Raw genomic sequence first — 20,809 nt, forward strand, 5'->3', positions numbered from 1 at the left:
GCATTCTTAAATTCCAGACAATGAAATGAAAAAGACAGCATCTTTTGCCTAATTATGTAGAAAAGGAGGTAAACCGACCCACTTTTCTAGTGTAAGGGTCGCAGTTCTAACCTAACCTAACCTACTTTTCTGGTAGCATTTCGTTTCTGTAAGGGTCACAGCTATAACCTAACCTAACCTACTTTTCTGATAGCAGTTCTGTTCTGTGAGAATCGCAGTACAAAAGCTACCCACCCACCTAACCCACTTTTCTAGTAGCATTTCCGGGTCCGGGTCTGGGTCCGGATCCAAGTCCGGCTCCGTGTCCGGCTGTCCGGGTCCAGGTTTGGGTCAGTTCGGTCCGGGTCCGGGTCCGAGTTGGAGTCCATGTTCAGACCCGGGTCCGGGTCCGAGTCCGGGTCCAAGTTTGGGTTGGGGTCCATAAGGAAGAGAACAAATCGCCAAACGTGAACCATTCTGATCATCATCAGCAGTTCCACTTCATCAAATGTCACTTTTTTAAATGTAAATGCTGGATTTGTTGATGAAAATACAAAAATTACTTAATGTATGCCTTTCACATTTGAGGAGTTCCCTCGGTTCCTCGTGGGTCTCATCATCAGAACTCGAGCTTGATAAAAATATGACTTAAAAACTAAAGTTGCTTAACAAACATAAAGAAGTGGACAAATCGCCAAACGTAAACTATGCGTCATTAAAGAGTTCCATTCTGATCATCATCAGCAGTTCCGCTTCATCAAATGTCACTTTTTAAAATGGATTTGTTGATAAAAATACAAAAATCGCTATATGTATGCCTTTCACATTTGAGGAGTTCCCTCGATTCCTCATGGATCCCATCATCAGAACTCGAGCTTGACAAAAATGTTTCCTGAAAACCTAACTTGCTTAACAAACAACGAAGAGGACAAATCGCCAAACGTGAACTATGCGTCATTGAAGAGTTCCGTTCTGATCATCATCAGCAGTTCCACTTCATCAAATGTCACTTTTTTAAATGTAAGTGCTTGATTTGTTGATGAAAATACTAAAAACACTATATGTATGCCTTTAACATTTGAGGAGTTCCCTCGATTCCTCATGGATCCCATTATCAGAACTGCTTTTTAACAAAAACGGGACCAATCTGTATGTATATACTTACAATCAAAAAAAGAATTGTCAAAATCGGTCCAGAAATGACGGAGTTATGGAGTAACAAACATAAAAAAAAACAACCGAATTGAGAACCTCCTTTGAAATCTTGAAGTCGGTTTAAAACAACGCCTTCAAGTAATATAAGTATAAGTAAAATAAACCGATTGAATTCTTATCAGCTAGCGGCATATGAGAGGGAGTGATTCTTCTTAAGCAATGTATTGTACAATTTGGGCTAAAACTAATAGTTTTTTACTTCAAAATATTTATCAGTACGGTTTTTACTCACTATTATTTTTAGTCGCTTTTGGCGACATGTTTCGGATTCTTTGGGAATCCATCCTCAGGCACGAAAGAAAGAATCCGAAACATGTCGCCAAAAGCGACTAAAAATAATAGTGAGTAAAAACCGTACTGATAAATATTTTGAAATATGTCTCACGATAGTTTAAGTGCGAGTTTTTTACTTATAATATTCTCCTAAACAACTGTACAGGTCCAGACCGCGCGAGGCTTTTGGCGGTCGGAGCCCGGGAAGCGGGTTACTGGCTACATGCCCATCCTTCGCCTAATACTGGTACTTTCTTGGATCCGGCCTCCCTTAGACTGGCGACTGGTTTGCGACTCGGGGTTTCGGTGTGTACGCCACACATATGCTCTTGTGGCACGGACGTGGACCGACTGGGACACCATGGATTATCTTGTCAAAAAAGTGCCGGCCGTTTTTCAAGACATGCGTCGCTTAATGACATAATCCGTCGGTCTCTTGCCACCATCAATGTACCCGCTCTTCTTGAGCCGACTGGCATTATCAGAGATGATGGCAAGAGGCCCGATGGGATGTCCTTGGTTCCTTGGAGCTTGGGACGGATGTTGGTGTGGGATGCTACCTGCGTAGACACACTGGCACCGTCCCACCTCCAACGGACTAATGTAAAAGCGGGCGGAGCGGCGGAAAGCGCCGAAATTTTAAAACGTAATAAATATAAGAGCCTCGGTAGAGAGTATCATTTCGTTCCATTTGGAGTTGAAACTCTAGGTCCATGGGGTCCCAGCGCGCATAAGTTGTTTGCAGAAATCGCGAAGCGTCTGGTTGACGTAACTGGTGACCGAAGAGCTGGCGGCTTTCTCGCACAACGTATCAGCATTGCGATACAGCGGGGAAATGCCGCCAGCATCCTTGGTACAATGCCTCAAGGGCCTATTTTAGATTTAAGCTAGTTATTAATTTCGTTTACGTAGTACCACTGTATATATCTTGTATGTAAATAAATTTGTAATAATAGTTTTTTTTAAATTATAATTGAAGTTTTATTATTTTTAATTTTACTCTGGCCCAAGATAACGTGATCACAAGGAGAAACCTAGGACCTAAACCGACGTAGCCACGCGCAGGGATCGGATACCGGTATTTTTTATATGTGAGTAAAATACGACTTGTAAATGAATAATATAGGATAGGTATAATAACTTAATTTCCCTAGTAACTTGGATTAAGGCGTTACCTGGTCCCAATGACCTATGATCCGATCTGTAACTCTCCATTTTCTCATGATCTCCGTGGTTTATCGTATTAAAAATGACGGACTTTAACAAAACAGAACTCCAAAATCCTTGAAGTTTGCTAGACATAGTGGACTGCTATGGCTTCCTTTTAACGGTTTTCTTGTCGTACAAGCACCAGGCATACTGAGACGTATCTTCTTTCTCGTTTTCTCATTGCTGAGGAACGCGATCACATGTAATTTGTCTCCATTTCGCGCGGTCATAAGCCGTGTGGACTGCACAGTGCAGACTACCGCAAGCCGACCTGTTCATTGCGTTCGACCTTCTCACACATGCTCCAACTCGAGCACGTTTACCATCGGCCTAAATACATGTGTTTCTCCACATCATACATTGAAAACCGCGTGAAATGTCCGAGGAATCTAAGGGCTCGGCCATGGCATGTTGCAAGAGTGGCGATATTGAGCTCTCGGGTTTTTTCTTCTAGCTGTCCAAGGTAAGCACCAGTCATCGTCAACACCACGCATCTCAAAAGCAACCTTTGCCACTTCACACTTTTTGAGACTTCACGTTTCGGTACCATATTGGAATATTGAAAAGACGAGAGCACGCACGCAAGCGCACTTCAGATGGCGCTGCTGTCATAGTAAACATAGGCTCCTCGTTAATTATTTATTTAATATTCGAAAAAGTGCACAATATATATTAAAATGGCAGTAAACAATAAAAATAGTGGCTAAATATGCAGTGACAATGTTATCCGCGACTGGAAACGTCGAAAATTAAGGCAGGTGTCCGGACTTCTTTGTAATAGCCCAGTCTTTTTTCCACCCAAACTTAAACCATAGACCAGTACTCTGTCCATATTCTCTACAATAGCTTCCAATGCCTGCTGAAACCGGTTCACGGGTATCTATTGATGTACCCGTAAATGGGTTCCAGCAGGCGTTCTACATGACATCAAATCTCTTCAAACGGCCTCTACGTGTTGGATCTATATCCCCACGCACGCCTTATAAATGACCGGGCTCGAAAGACCCGAGAGTTTTAAAACGGAGATACACATAATTATATGCTCCAGGGGTGGAAGTGAAAGATGCATAAGACGCGAGTTGGCACAGTGGCTGTTAACATCAGACACTGGGTAGAAAGCGGCGCACACCTCTCGACACCCCTGAGCCGCTCACACCGGTGTTGCTCCTGGTCGTCTTCACGACGGCAGTTTCAGGGGCCCATCTAGTAAGCGGCAAGTCACCACCTGCCTCAATAACGTGTGTTAGCATTGTTAAGGCAGGTGTCCGGACTTCTTTTCAATAGCCCAGTCTCATTATCCACCCAAACTTCAATCCATAGACCGGTGTACTGTTCACTTTTTCTACAATAGTCCCAATGCCTGCTGCGACCGGTTCATGGGTGTCTATTGTTGCACCTGTGAACGGGTTCCAGCAGGCGTTCTACATGACATTAAAGCTCTCCAAGGGGCCTCTACGTGTTGGATCTATATCCCCACGCAAGCCTATCAAAAGACCGGGATTTATAGGCCCGTGAAATCCGAGATACAAATAATAATAATGACTTAAAATTATTAAATAAAGCTAAATTTGGTATTTTTTATTACATTCTCAAACCATTTATTTAATGATAATTAATATCGAACGAACCATTATTATGAGCGTTTTACGTTTTGTTATCTGTCAAGCTACTTAAACACGCTCCATCCAAGGTCAAATTACTTTCCCCACTAGTGGATAAAATGCGTTTTTCCCCGCTTGTTTTAAAGGATAATAGACGGCTTTCCGAGCTAGTGAGGGGAAAATATCTTTATCGCACATTGTACACGAAACTTTTGCTAATAGAGTTACTTTAAAAACAACAAAACAAATATTTATTTTTACTTACAAACTAATGTCGTCAAATGGCGGCAAAGAAAACTTTTTTCACGCATGTCACGCATGAGTAGTTTATTTTATTTTTTATTCAGAGACAAACTAGAGTGGGGGTCGATTGCCATATCGTTCGATACCAAGGGCCTGACACTTTTTGATGGAGAAAGATAGTCTTATTGCGATTCCTGTAAGAGGAAAGAGAAAATAGTGCCATGCTTTGTCCTTATCACCGACCGGGTGGCATCATAGGTAGGAGGCGATGGCGAAATACCGAAATTTATAAGTGAAAGAGAAAAAATCCTATTCTGCCCAAATTTCATGTGAATATTCTTTCTTTTACCCCTGGTCGCTCGGTGGCGCGTCTATAACTACTTGTATATACTCGTATACTATGTATGTCTATGTTCGATACCAACTAACAAGCGAGATTTGTCAAAATTGTACGCAATTGACATTTCATTTCGAATAAAACGTCATCTGGACTGATATATTATTAGAATAGAGGTCAAATCAAATTTCTTTTCATCATACTCGCTCGTGGGTCACTATCAAATTGACCTTATCGTTAAACGACCATTTCAGCTAGATGACATAAAATTTAAATACACAGTCAGCATATAGTCAATTCAGCTGCGACGACATGAAAGTAGAATACTCAGTCAGCAAAAAGACAGTTTAGCTGGATGGCTAAGAATTAGAATGAATAAGTAGCCAAAGGTCTGAAAATATAAATAGTCCATATGATTAGAATATCTAATGAGCCGAAAGTGAAATTAGTTAATTGACATAAACACAGAACGAATTAATAGCAAAACGTCATGAAATAAAAACATAAATAAAATGTGTTTGTTAGTCGCGCATAAACTCGAGAACCGCTGGCCCGATTTAGCTAATTTTGGCATTGAAATGTTTGTATTAGACCACAGAAGGTTTATAGGCAGTGTAAAAACACGGAAAGCTTGTAAGGAATATTAGCAATAAAAACATTACACAATCCAGACTTTTTGCTTCTTGACTGTTTAGCGTTCATGTCTGTTTAGTAATTAAGACGTTCTAAGATACAAACGTGTTGCTACAGGACCATTTAGCATTTGTGTCTATTAAGAAATAAAGACATTCAAAGATAAAGATGTTTGCTACTAGATCATTTTAAATTGTTACGTTCTAAGATCCAGACGTTTTGCCAAAGAGGCATTTAGCATTCATGTCTATTAGGCCAGGAAATAAATGCCCAAAAAAAGGTATAGAGGTAAATGCTTGGAACACAATTTTTGACTTCGTAGCTTTGTTTGGACTAGTTAGGAGGTGAACATATCAAAAGTCCCCGGCCGTAACCATGGTGCTGGAGGGGAGAGGGGGGTTTGAAGGTTCCGATTTTTGGTTTTTCGATTATATCTCGGAAACTATGCGTCTGAGCGACTTGGCCACTTATACAAAATGAAAAGAGATTTAATTTGTTACAAGTTTTATTGAGTCAAGTTTTTCGATATCTTGTATAGTTTTTGAGATATCCGCTCTTGAAGGTTTATTTAGGGTATCAACATTGACACCTAAGTAAGTAAGTAAAAACTAAAATTAAAAAAAAAAAGTTTTTTTATAAAACTCCTCTTTACGCTTAAACCGCCAAACCAATTTCGTTGAAATTTGGTATAGAGATGGTTTGAGTCCCAGGACAGTACATAGGATAGTTTTTATAACTAAAATCATCTTTTAAGGGTCTGAAAAGTGGGGTGGAAATTTGTATGGGAAATCAATAACCGCTGAACTTATTTAAATTATATTTGGGATGGTCTATATGTTTGATTTAGTTGATAATGATACCAAACATGACTTCAAACCTAAATTTAAACAGTATTATTACCCTTAGGAATTCAACTTCGGCGAAGAAGCTGAATTCCCCTCACACCAAATTTCACACCTTCAAAGTATGATTTTTGAGATAAAAACTATAATATATCCTGTCTCGAGACTTAAAACATCGATTTACCAAATTTCAACTAAATCGGTTCAGCGGTTTAAGCGTGAAGAGGAGTTTAAAAAAAGATATTTGTTTAAAGTTTATAGGTTTTTTCTTCGGAAAGGTGTCAATGTTGATACCATAAATGAATTCAGCACCCCCGATTTATACGAAAACGTTACCAAACCCGGCCTAGCAGCTTTACTGATGTAGATAATCAAGATAAAAATGAGAGCCCTAAATAAACCTTCAAGAGCGGATATCTCAAAAACTATACAAGATATCAAAAAAAATTACCTAATAAAACTTGTAACAAATTAAATCACTTTTCATTTTGTTTAAGTGGCCATGTCGCTCAGACCCATAGTTTCCGAGATATAATCGAAAAACCGAAAAATTTAACCTTCAAAACCCCCTCTCCCCCTCAGCACCAGGGTTACGGTCGGGGACTTTTGATATGTTCATCTCCTAACTAGTCCAAACAAAGCTACGAAGTTAAAAATTGTGTTCCTAGTATTTCCCTCTATACCTTCTTATTGCTTGGCCGATATGTAGTTACAAAGACATAACACAATCCAGACATTTCAGCTATATTGTTATTTAGCGACAAGGTAAATTTGATAGTTACCCCTCGCTCGTAAATGTGGAATTGCACGCAGGCTTAGAGGGAACTATAGAAAAATAGTTTTTCCTAGGGAGTTATGAAGTTTATAGTATTATAATTAACAATTTTTGTCTTTATATTTCATTTTGTATCGCAAGTGTGATGAAAAACATTGTGTGTAACTTGGGGCGTAATAATATTGCAAACTCGAGTCTCAAGCCGTCTCGATTTAACTATACTCTCGTTTGCAATATTTAACTTACGCCCCAAGTTGCACAATGTACTATAGTTTTTTCAGAGATGTTCGAAATTTGAATGAAATAATATTATCGAAATCGATGTTATTATTTATAGCTGGTCAAGCAAATCTTGTCAGTGAATAGGAACAAAAAAAAATGTACTCATCCTTTTCTTATGGGTGCTAGTACTAGTGTGAGACAAAGATAGTATGATTCTCTCTGTCTATGTTTGAAATGAGACAGTCCCTTGACAAACTATAGCAATAATAACATTTTCACACATAAAAAATTTGCTGTAACAAAACAGTTTATCTTAATGTTGGCCATTATTTACGGATTTTGAAGGCATCATAGAGGGTTTATGATATGTGTGTTGATAAAACTTTTTAATCATTAAAAAGCTGATAAAGCAACCGTTAGATATAGTCCTGGCGGTTCACCCCAAAATTCAGTAAAATGCTGCAAGTGGTGTTAAAGCTATGAACTTCGGCACGATTGATCTTTAGTCCATATAAATCAATTTGACCCGAAGCACCAAAAAAAAGGAGAGGAGTTATGACGTCATCTTTTTTTTAATGCAAAAAATTGTTCAGAAACCTATCGTGTGTAGTATTATATGAAAGGGCATTCTGACCAGGTTCTAAAAATATATGACATCATTACATTTCAGTCACGTGATTGAAATTAAAATATTTTTCAAAGCATACCAAGTTCGGGCTCCTTCAGATACGATATGGCAGATTTTTTTATACAATATACCACAAATGATACGTGATAACCTCATATCTAACCCCAAGAAAGCAATTTTGAAAATAATTTCATTAGGTTTTTTTTTTTAATTTTTCAATATTACAAAGTAACACAGTACCTATTTTACGAGACTTATGGAACTACTGCAGGAACGGTACATATTAATCATAAAATATACGTAACAACCGTATAATCCTTTAACTGCGCGTTTTCATCAGTTGGTATAGTATGTTTAGTTTTTCACACAAAATATCAAGTCTGTGCTCCTTCAGATACGATATACCTAACTGATATTTTTGTACAATATATCACAAATGATACGTAGTATTTTCATATTTAACCCCAAGAAAGCAATTTTAAAAATAATTTCATTTAGTATTTTTATGTGTATAATTTTTCAAGTTTGAAAATTAAAAAAAAAAAAGATTAAATGAAATTATTTTCAAAAATACTTTCTTGGGATTAAATATGAGGATATTACGTATTATTTGTGGTATATTTTACAAAAAAGAATTCAACGGTATCGTATCTGAAGGAGCCCAAACTTGGTATGTTTTGAAAATTATTTTTATTATAATTTTAAACACTGACTGAAATGTAATGATGTGATATAATTTTAGAACCGGCTCAGAATGCCCTTTCATTTAATACCACACACGATAGGTTTCTGAACAAAAATATATTTTTTCCATACAAAAAAAAGGTGACCTCATAACTCCTCTCCTTTTTATTTTATTTAATTTTTTGGTGCTTCGGGTCAAATTGTTTTATATGGACTAATGATCAATCGTGCCGATTTTCATAGCTTTGAGAGCCCGGTAACGATTTTGGAGCAAAAATGTAAAATTGATAGATTTAGTCGTTGAAATTATACACGTTTTGTTACGTAATATCTAAATAATAAGTATTGGTTTCTACGTCTTCTAGCGTGCGTCACCGGTAATATATGAAGAGATGGGGCAGTTTTTAAAAATTCATCAAAAATTTTGGTGGTAAATTATACAAATTGATGTATACGAACAGTTTCAGCCAATGTTGTTGATTGTTTAAGTATCAAAATTACGTTGAAATTAAATCAATTTTCAGAGAAATTGTCACTTGATTTGAAGTAATTTCTGGAGAAAATTGATTTCGTCTAACTTTCATTTACACTACTTAAAGTAATAAAGATCAGATATTAAAGAAGTTTAATATGTCAGAATGTAAAACAGCAAATACTCCAATGGACGCAAATCTGAAGAGTAAGAAGGAGAATGTTACATCCTGTCAAAATCGCTACCAACAGCTTATAGGAAGCTTAATGTATCTAGCGGTCTTAACACAACCTGACAGCTTGTTCTGTGTCGTATCTATAGTCTATCTATACATACATATACTGTAGGTCTAGTCCGTCTAAGCTAACTTTGCACCAACATGAATAGTCATATCTTAGTCAATGTAATAACTGTAATAATGAAGAACAGTGGATTTATGCAAAAGGAGTTCTAAGATATTTAAAGAAAACTAAAAATGTAGGTTTAGGATATTGTAAAAATGAGAATGTCAATATTCAGGGCTTTGTAGATTCAGATTGGTGTAGTGATTTTTTTTTTTTTTACTAGCCCATTATGGTGTCCCACTGCTGGGCAAAGGCCTCTCTCCTTGTCTTCCACGACTCCCGATATAGTGCCTCCTCCGGCCAGTTGTTGAGAAAGGTGTTTAGGTCGTCCCGCCATCTCCGTCTGGGCCTGCCGGGTCCGCGCCCCTCTTCTGGCATCCATTTGGTGGCTATGCTAGCCCATCTGTCTGGACGCATGCGGCAGACGTGACCGGCCCAGTCCCATTTGAGCCTAGCAGTCTTCTCACCGACGTCAGCAATGCGGGTTTTTGCGCGCAGCGTGGTGTTCCGGATACGATCCGTCCTCTTCACACCTAAAATGCTGCGCTCAATAGCCCGTTGGCATACCTTCAACTTGGACTCCTGACTCTCTGTGAGTGACCATGTTTGAGCACCGTAGGTTAGGACGGGCAGTGATATTAATGATAGAAAATCATACACAGGGTTTTGTTTTACAATGTCCGGATCGGTCATATCTTGGAGCTGTTGTAAACAAAAATGTTTATCGCTTTCAAGTACTAAAGCTGAAACTTAGGTTTCAAACGGTTGTAATTTTATTTCCAAGCAAGATGACGACAGCTTTCTAACCGCAGTTAAAAGTCCTATTATTAAATTATATATTCCAATATAGCTTTTACGTCATGCGACGTTACACCGGTGAACAGAAGAGATCACTAAAATTTAATCTTTTCCAAATGGCAAGAAATTTTTTAACATCCTCCATGCTTGCTACCCTAAGGTTGTCTGGAAGAGATCGCTTACAGCGATAAGACCGCCTGTTGCTACCTTTATTTACTTTGTAAATATGTTATTGACTTTTCTTTGTGGTGCAATAAAGTGTATTTACTTTACTTATTTACTTACTTGCTTTCGATACACTTAACATCTCGAAGTTTCGTGCATTTCATAATATAAATAAACTAGAGACCCGTTGCGGCGTCAAAACGCCGCTAGAATATGGTTCTAAAAGTTAGGTTGCCTGTCCACTGGAGCGGAGCGGTAAGCGGGGAAAAAATCCAGCAATAGAATTTCATTAAAATTACACAGCGGAGATTTTATGCCATTCAATCGGTAGATTTTTTCCTCGCTCATCGCTCCGCCACCTCGCTCCGCTCCTGTGGACAGGCAGCCTAAGACTGAACGCTTAATGAAATAAATAAAAAACTCAAGAGCAATAAAAATGGGTACATAAAGTATCCTATCAAAACATTACAAGTTGTACTTTTGGTAGAAAGAAAAGATCCGCATGCGAGCACTTCATTCCCGCAGCTCGGCCTTCGGCCTTCGCTGGGTTTCTGCGCGTTGTTTTCTTGTCTTGTCAATTGGCTCTCATGCCTAAAATTTCATAGGGCTAATGTATAATTTTATATTTTCAACACACTTGCTCAAAACGACGTTTTTATTCCACCGATTTTTGGCTCATAATCCTAGATATTATAACACTTGTGCTTAGGGTTCCGTACCCAAAGGGTAAAAACGGGACCCTATTACTAAGACTCCGCTGTCCGTCTGTCCGTCTATCCGTCTGTCTGTCACCGGGCTGTATTTCATGAACCGTGATAGCTAGACAGTTAAAATTTTCGCAGATGGTGTATTTCTGTTGCCGCTATAACAACAAATACTAAAAAGTACGGAACCCTCGGTGCGCGAGTTCATGAGACTGAAGTTTACAAACATTTTACAAACATTCCGTGACATTCCGTGTCTGGGCTATAACAACGAAAATCGCATCTGGCATCTTTCTCTGTCACTCTAATTACACCTTCATTGGAGTAAAAGAGAAAGATCCCCGCAATTTGCGAATTTCGGTTTTCGCGGTAGACCATAATAGACATAGTATATACACGTAATTATAGACATGAAACCGAGCCACCAGGGGTAAGAGAAAGACATATTCATGTATTGACAGTTTCGTGTATGGCAGCATAATCCTTTTTCTCTTTCACTATTATAAATTTCGGTATTACGCCATCGCCTCCTTGCTATGATGCCATAACCCGACCATGACAAAATGCCCGGTCGCCAATAAAGACAAAGCATGGCACTATTTTCTCTTTCCTCTTATATGAATCGCAATAAGAGTATCTTTCTCTATCAAAGAGGGTCAGGACCTTGGACCTAATTTAGTTTTTTTTTAATTTACTTTTCTGAAAGTCTGTACAACGACTGGACCGCGACCTTGGTACCGTCAAAATATCTCTTTCTCGCTCTCAGCATACGGCGGCCCACCTTAAGCGCCTAACACATTACCGCACCGCACCAAGGTCATTGTGCGATGCACCTAAAGCGCGAGAAAGAGATAGTGCGCAAGGTGGTCACCGTACCTACTTTACGGACTACGGACGCAGCTTTAAGTTAGAGCCAGAAAGAAATATTATAGCCGTATTTAACAGACTATCGTAAAAGCCGTTAGAGACTACCACACCTCACCGCGGCCTTGGTGCGGTGCGGCGCACGTATCGATAGTGTGCAAGGTGGTCACCGTACGTACGTTAAGGACGCAGCTATAAGTTAGAGCGAGAAAGAAATATTATAGCCGTATTTAACAGACTATCGTAAAAGCCGTTAGAGACTACCACACCTCACCGCGGCCTTGGTGCGGTGCGGCGCACGTATCGATAGTGTGCACCGTGGTCACCGTACGTACGTTAAGGACGCAGCTATAAGTTAGAGCAAGAAAGAGATATTTTGACCGCACCACTACGGGTTGTCGAGATATTCTTTTTCTCGCTCTCACTTATGGGTGTGGCGCACCAAGATCGCGGTGCGGTGCGGTAGTCTGTTACGACTTTTACACACGATCGCACATATGCCGCTCCGCACCAAGGTCGCGGACCGATGCGGAAAATTGGCTGAACGTTTACCTTAAAGATCCGACATCATTTAACATCCTCATAAGAACAATTCTCGCCGTACGTGCTTTTTGAAATAAATATAAAACTTGGCTTTTTCATACATTTTGGCTGATCAGATGTCGACGTTTTCTATGGAAAAGCCAAAAAAAAATTCGCGATATTAGGGTTGGTCCCATAATAAAAGTAGCTCAGTTTAGCGAGTAGAATCGAACCCTGAATTTAAAGCCCCATGGTCAGAAACGTACTGTAGAATCCTACCTTCTATGTGCCAAAGCAACAATAAAATAAACATGTGTCACCGATGTGGATGACACATGTCTGACATCTTTGTCAAACACAATAATAAAATTTTATGTTGTTTTAATATAATTTTTAGTGTGGTGTATGCATGTTACAGTCTCAAAACAAATATTTGAATGGATTGGATACCTTACTACATACATTGGATACAGGTTCGAGTTCAATTCAATCTCAAGTCAGAACAAAGGTCACGTGGTACATTTTTTCAAATTAACTTTTTAGTACTTTATCGGGAAAAAATCAAAAAACGAAGAGCTTATTGCAAATCTGTAGCATGAGACGAATCCAATGACATATAATTTATTAAAATCGAACCATAACTGTAGATCTGATAGCCATAACAGCCGTCAATGGTCGGTCGTTTATATTTTTTTGCCGTTTTTAAAGATAATAATGGTACGGCACCCTACGTGCGCGAGTCCGACTCGCACTTGGCCGGTTTTTTACATTTAGTCAATATGCTATAGTGACACGGAACCTTATGATCACGAGTCCAATTCGCACTTGACCGTTCTCCACATTTTAAATAGGTATGCGAAAAAAGTTTGCATATATCAACATTTTTAAAATGAAAACAACCTGGCAATTTAGAGTATTGACATAATAGTCCCCTTAAAAGTTGACACAATATGTTTACTGTTATTCATTGTCAAACAAATTGTAAAATCATTTTTGTATTTTCGTACATGTTTTAAGTGTTGCGGATATCATGTTGCCCTTAAAAATAATATTTCATCATGCTGAACAACTTACTACAGGTTTGAGTGCAATTCATGATTATTATTATTTGGTCATCTTGACATCTTGAGTCAAAATTGGGAACGTGACATGTCACGTGGTTAAACTCACATAGTAACTTAACATTTTCAAATTAATTTTTCTGTACTTTTTCAGAAAAAAATTAAAAATCCAGGAGTTTTATGCAACTCTCCAGCATGAGACGAATCTAATGACATATCATTTATCAAAATCGGACCATAACTGTAGATCTGATGGGATGAACAACAATCGGCCTCGCGTAATATATATATATATATATATAGATAATTTTGTACGTTGTCTCTTGAACAGAGGTCTCAAAGCAGCAGACCTCTAGGAACAAGTGACCCAACCATGGTCCAACCATGAGAAAGATTGTTGTAATAGAATTTGCGCCCGCCTCCGCATGCCCGTCATATTTATCGTGAAAAATTGGGGTACATATGCGGCTTAAGTGAAACGAACTATAAAGAAACATAGTATATAGATTCGTACAAAAGTTAGGATAGCTAAAGTAACCGAAGATTTGCGTTATTAATTTCTGGGCCAAGTCGAAAAACATACAATTTCCTTCGTATAAAAAGTCGCATTTTGTAATAGACGATGAGCAAAGTAAGTCCTGTGCTGTTCTCTCGACTATTCATGGGCTCAAATCAAGAGTGTATTTAAAGAGAAGGATAAAACAGCCAAAATGGTGGATCGCTTACTGCCGATCAAATATTTAATTTGCCAACCAAATCAATTTAGAGCAGCTCATTATGACATTAATTTCGAACTGATTTTGAAATACTTGCTAACCTTAAGTTGCTGATCAAATACACATTTTGGCTGACCAAATATATATTTTTGTTCATCAAAATAGGAATATTTTGCAGATCGATTAAATAACGCCCTATGTATATTTACTTAAGAGTTCTTTCCATTGTGGAGGTGCGGAAGATCTCCTCCTGGTCTAGCGACAGCACGCAGTAGATGTCCCGGTGGCACGCTGCGCCATGGCTACGCGCCGGCAAGTTCTTGGCTTCACCTGCGCACAAACAAAGCGTGTCTTATAAGATATAATTGCCGTACGTCAGTAGTTAGGAGTACACTTGTAGGAACTAATCAACATCCAGGCTACGAAACCACTCCCTGGCTATCAACTTACATTTAATAACATAGCAGTTAAACAGTCACTTGCTGATGGTACAGTCCTTATTGCTGATTACTCATGTATGATATGAGTCAAGCGTTCGCTTCGGCGTATTACCTCTAAGTAGGTGATTGTACGGTAGACATTAAATGCAGTCACTCCGTGGCACAGAAAACCACCTATAGAAGCCTAATATTGGCCATTTTGTTCGCGACGGAAATCACCAAATAGTGAAGCGGGGGACGGGTGCTTACGGCGTTGTGATTGGTCGTTCCAAACGACACGTGTAAGCGTAGGGATGGGACATGTTCATTACAGGCAGTGGTAAAACAATATAATAATTCATTAAGTAGGTACTTTATAAACGTATCTAAAAAAATTACGTAGCATATTAATGATATAAGATTCTAAACGTAAAGTACCTAAAAATATCCCAGAAAATATGTATGAAATTTAATACTCGGTGGGGGTGGTCTGTGCTCCGTGGTTACAGACGGATCTTAATTTATAAGATTAAGGTCATAAAAATATGTTTCACCAAAAGAATTCAGAAAAATTTCATTTTTGGTACAAGCTTTTATTGCTGGCTGTGCAGTGCGCTAACAGTGCGCTAGTCTCTTAGAAACTGTACCGCGTTTCGTTAGAACTACCAAGTTGATGTTGATTTGTGATTAAAATTAAGTTGTTCGAATTTACCTCTATAATAAAATTATAAGCAGTGTTTTCTTGAGTTTTGATATTGATAGTTAACATTCCGAATGCTTATTTCATGAACTGCTAGCGTACACTTAAACTGTGAAGTTAATACATCGAGGTACTGCGCCCTCCGCTTTTGGCCGTCCCGCCGTCATCAGAAGTGGGATACCGAATCCCATGTATTGCTTACACAACCACATGGGAGCGCGGTTTAATTCCGGTTTGTTTTCGGGAACATACATGCGTTAATCTAGACACGTGGTAATGGTAAGCTCACGTGTCTAACCTTCATTGAGAGGTGAGTGCAGTTTATTATGTTATTTGGTGTGAATTATGATTGAGTTGAGGCAGTCGAGCAGAGCGGTCGTGACGTGACGTCATCTCTGCCTGGGATCGCAAAGTTTCTTTGTAATTGATTTTTATAATCCATTTAAATCGATTGATCTTTAGTTATTTTGATGTGATATCCATACTGTTAATGAAAGCCAACTATGGGCTATCACGTGTTATTATTTCATCGCCCGATTGTGAATCTACCCTCCAATTTTTATTTTCATGAAAATACAAGGGCACCGGTAAAAAATGATCCTGCCGATTCGCCAATGCATAAAATTATGACATTCTTGTTCTGTAACGTTTTGTAGTTAATAAATTGTAACAAATTATTGCCCGTAATGCCGTGATAGATCACAAATAGTGTAGATTATGAAAACATGAGCTACGCGTTTGAAAAATGAAAATGAAAAATGATTTATTGGGTACACAACAGGTTTTAACTAGGATCGAAACAAGAACCTTCTTTTAAGTAAAAAGATACTTGTGCCAGAAGGCTCCGCTCTTCCATTAAGTACAAGGTTTACCAAAATTATCTTAAACCTTGTACTATGTGCGTTTGAATTAATGTTACAGTGGTGCAGCCTGAGCCGAGACAACTTACAGACGCCATGACGCGTGTGTTACAACGCATGAAGCAGCTGTGCAGTATCTTCTGTGCTGGAGCATTGGAAATAAAAGGACAGGTTTAGTTCCAATTGCTTATTGGTGAATTTTATTTTGAGTTTAATGGCTAAGCATAACAGTCGACCTTAACTAATTAGCTGTCGCTTCGCGAATTAGTATTTTTTTAGAAAACAGTTTCACTCATTTTGGAATGCGTGTTTGTTAATAAACGCATTAATTGAAGTTTGAATTTTAATCTGACATTTAAAGTCCCGTATTCATTGGTAACTTGTCTGTTTCCGCTACTAGATCATTTCACAAACCTTGGAGTTTAACATGCATACACGATAAACCTGATACCGTGCTAATGATGATTTCAGTAACAGCCAGCTAAGAAAGGCCACATCGTGTATTTCGCTACCTGCCGCAGCCACGGCAACTGCAAGGCGGAAAGCATCTGCCTTCGTGCTTGGACCTTTGAGTTGGACGTGTGCATCATGCCTAATTTATTAAGCTGGTGAGCAGTTCCCATTTCGTTGGGTTTATTTTGAGAAGTTTTTCTTCTGTTCAGAACTTATGTTCGCCTGTTGTTAAAGCTAAAGTAAAAAGTGATCTTATGTGATTTTGATCAGTAATGTTCAGTTTCAGTCTGTAATTGGGTCAAAAATATACTGACACAGATTTGACTTTAAAATACCCGCATAATCAGATTATAACCTACGCCTGAGCAACAGGTACAGGTTCCCTTTGAGTTGGATATTAATGAAGCTGATAGTGCTAGTGATTCTGAGTAACATGATAGTAACGCTTGATTTTATTTCCTGTTTGGGATTCACTGATAACATTTTGTTTTGCTTTCGACGGAGTGAAAGCTTGTACTTTCGATGGACTGAGAGTACGCTCGATGGACTAGGCATTGTCTAGTAACTGCATCAGAAGTTCCGGAGCATGTAAGAGGTGCACGTGGTCTGCTTTTTATGTGCAGTATACTCTTTGCGAGAAGTAGCACTTACGCGGCTGAGATGGTTAACTTCTGATGAGTTGTTAGATTCTAGCAAGCCGATCGACTGACGCATCATCCGTATGTAGAGTCATATGTAGAGTCATGTGTAGAGTCATGTGTAGAGTCATGTGTAGAGTCATGTGTAGTGTCATGTGTAGAGTCATGTGTAGTCATGTGTAGAGTCATGTGTAACGTAAGACCATATATTGAGGTTGATGTAGGCTTGGAGGAAATCAGGGAAAACGCCGCAGAGTGAAGTTTAAAGGACTCTTTAACATCATAGAGGAACTTAAAGGTGACCGTTATGTTTTAAAGGCTAAATTCAAATCGCGCCTACAAGTACAATCATGATAGGCTAAGAGAAATGTTCGAGGAATAAGCGCCCATTAACATCAGTGATTCTGAAATATCTGAAACTGGTGGAATCTCAGTAAAAAAGCCATTGTCAGGGCTAAATACGATTTCGTCGGCAGAATTGGCGACAAGCTAGCGGGCTATCCCTCTGGGAGTCGCGCGTTCTGGTCGCTCGCCAAAGCTGCCGAGGGAAATTTTTGTCAGTCGTCTTTACCACCTCTGCGAAAAGCTGATGGTGATCTGGCCCACAGTGCAAAAGAGAAAGCCGATCTTCTGGGTACTCTTTTTGCCTCGAACTCGACCTTGAACGACGACGGTAGCGCCGTGCCGCCCACCATCCCGCGGTGTGCATACTCCATGCCCGAAATCTCATTCACGCAGAGGGATATTCGGCGGGAGTTGCTATCCCTAAACGTTCATAAGTCGAGCGGGCCAGACGGCATTCCAGCACTTGTGCTTAAGCAGTGTGCTCCTGAGTTATGTTCCGTGTTGGCGCGTCTTTTCACACTCTCTAGCAACAAACGGCATGTTCCATCTTCGTGGAAGACGGCCCTTGTGCACCCTGTGCCTAAAATGGGCGACAGATCGGACCCATCGAATTACAGGCCTATCGCTATTACCTCCCTTCTCTCTAAGGTCATGGAGCGTATAATCAACGCAAAGCTCCTGAGATACCTAGAAGAACACGACCTGATCAGCGACCGTCAGTATGGTTTTCGCCACGGTCGCTCGACTGGTGATCTTCTAGTGTATCTCACTCACCGCTGGGCTTCGGCCATTGAGAGTCAAGGTGAGGCATTGGCAGTTAGCCTAGATATAGCGAAGGCGTTCGATCGGGTCTGGCATCGGGGTCTCCTGTCGAAGTTACCATCTTATGGATTGCCGGAGGGACTATGCAAATGGATCGCTAGCTTTTTGTCTGGTAGACGCATACGAGCCGTAGTAGACGGAGGCTGCTCATTGGATTGCATGCTATTGAGCATGGACATTAACGCTGGCGTTCCGCAAGGCTCTGTGCTATCCCCAACGCTGTTTTTGCTGCACATCAATGACATGTTGTCTATCGACGACATTCATTGCTATGCAGACGACAGTACTGGGGATGCCTATTACGCAGGCCGTGCCAACATCCCTCGTTCCGTGGTGCTAGAGAGTCGTGAAAAGCTTGTGTCGGATATTGAGGGCACTCTATCCAGAGTTTCGGTGTGGGGCCGGGACAATTTAGTGCGATTCAACCCCACCAAGACACAAGTTTGCGCGTTTACCGCTAAGAAAACCCCATTTACTGTGGTCCCACAGTTCGAAGGCACAGCCCTTACCATGTCAGGGAGTATTGGGATCCTCGGTGTCGATATCTCCAGTGACGTCCAATTCCGTAGCCACCTGGAAGGGAAGGCTGATCTGGCATCCAAAAAACTCGGTGTGCTCAATAAAGCACGGCGATACTTTACTCCGGGGCAAAGACTGCTGCTATATAAATCGCAAGTCAGACCCCATATGGAGTACTGCTGTCACCTTTGGGCAGGAGCACCTGGATGCCAGCTTGGACCCTTCGACTCAGTCCAAAGGCGCGCTGTACGAATCGTCGACGATCCCAAACTCACAAGCGGTATCGAACCTTTAAGTCTAAGGAGAGACTTCGCCTCCTTGTGTGTGTTCTACCGCTTGTACAATGGGCTGTGCTCTGAAGAATTGTTTGACATGATGCCAACGGCCGCTTTCTATCACCGCACCGCTCGCCATCGGCAGGGTGTTCATCCTCACACCCTAGCACCTAAATGGTCGCGTACTGTGCGGTTTAAGAGGAATTTCCTCCCGCGTACGCTTCGGCTGTGGAATGAGCTCCCTGCCGGGGTTTTCCCGAGGGGCTACAGTATGGGGTTCTTCAAAAAAGGAGTGTACAGGTTTTTAAAGGGTCGGCAACGCGCGTGTAATATCTCCGGTGTTGCAGGCGTTCATAGGCTACGGTAACTGCTTACCATCAGGCGGGCCGTATGCTTGATTGCCACCGACGTGGTATAAAAAAAAAAATCTGAATAATAACTTTACTATGTTGGTAAGTGTCTTCTTGAGTCGCAGTCACGAAAATCACAGGGATGATTTTGTGTATCACATAAAACCACAGGGATGGTTATATGTGGAGTAACCACAGGGTTGTATGGGCTACAGGGATAGCCGGACAAAAGAGACACTATTCCAATATTTTGAATATTGTAAAAAAAGAGGACTTGTTTTGATGCGTGCTTGTGCTCAAACTATGTCTCTTGTTTCACAGCATACTGTAACATTTATTTTCACTACTTGGTCTAACAAATTATTAGAAAACGTTCAAAAATTTCACAATCCAGTTGACTTTGAACTGCTCTATATTGAAAATGACAGAATGGATTATTCCAAAATTTATACTAAATGACTGTAAATATCAAAAAATAAGAAAAATATGTCAAGGTGAAAAACAGTATAATTTTCTGTTACATTAAACTGCAACCATTATAAAAACAAACAAAAAAACCCGACAGTCCAAAGCAATCCCCCCACCCTTATTTTCATTTGCGGGCACCATTTTCAAAATTTATATAGCCTATATATTCAATTCAATAATCATTTATTTCATAGATAGTAACATAATGGCTCATCATCTTATTATCTACGTTAGTATTCTTATATCTAAGGTATTTACATTTACATGTTCGTGGTGCAGCACGCTAGCCGGTGTACCGCAAGGCGGCGTGTTGTCTCCTCTCCTGTTCTCAATATTTATTAATAAAATTACTAGCGATATTTCCTCATCATACCACCTGTAAGCCGACGACCTCCAAATTTACTCCCAGTTTGCAATTAATGATCTCTCTCAAACTATTAGCTCCACGAACCGGGACTTGGAATGCATCTCCAGTTGGAGTAAACGCTATGGACTGAAAGTGAATCCGGCTAAAACGCAGGCAATAATTTTAGGTAGTCCTCAACTCATTTCTCGGATTGACTTCCACAGTTTGCCAGCCATAGTGTTTGATGGCGTCCAGGTTCCTTATTCGAGTAAAGTAAAGAATCTCGGTATTCTAATAGATTGCACACTTACGTGAATATTGCAGGTT

At 39.8% G+C, this 20,809-nt stretch overlaps 1 protein-coding gene and 1 long non-coding RNA gene across 2 annotated transcripts in view; one reads left to right on the forward strand and one right to left on the reverse strand.

Moving 5' to 3' along the window:
* LOC134754810 (GTPase-activating protein) overlaps positions 1 to 20,809 on the reverse strand; it is a 172,187-nt gene that overhangs the window by 129,137 nt on the left and 22,241 nt on the right. The window contains exon 2 of the mRNA XM_063691188.1: positions 14,497 to 14,617. Within this exon, the coding sequence (XP_063547258.1) occupies positions 14,497 to 14,617 (121 nt within the window). The remainder of the gene's footprint in view (positions 1 to 14,496; positions 14,618 to 20,809) is intronic.
* The window catches only part of LOC134754980 (uncharacterized), a 543,731-nt gene that overhangs the window by 69,184 nt on the left and 453,738 nt on the right, over positions 1 to 20,809 (forward strand). The gene's annotated exons all lie outside the window — the stretch shown is intronic.

This window comes from Cydia strobilella, chromosome Z, assembly GCF_947568885.1.
Source record: "Cydia strobilella chromosome Z, ilCydStro3.1, whole genome shotgun sequence".
NCBI lineage: Eukaryota > Metazoa > Arthropoda > Insecta > Lepidoptera > Tortricidae > Cydia > Cydia strobilella.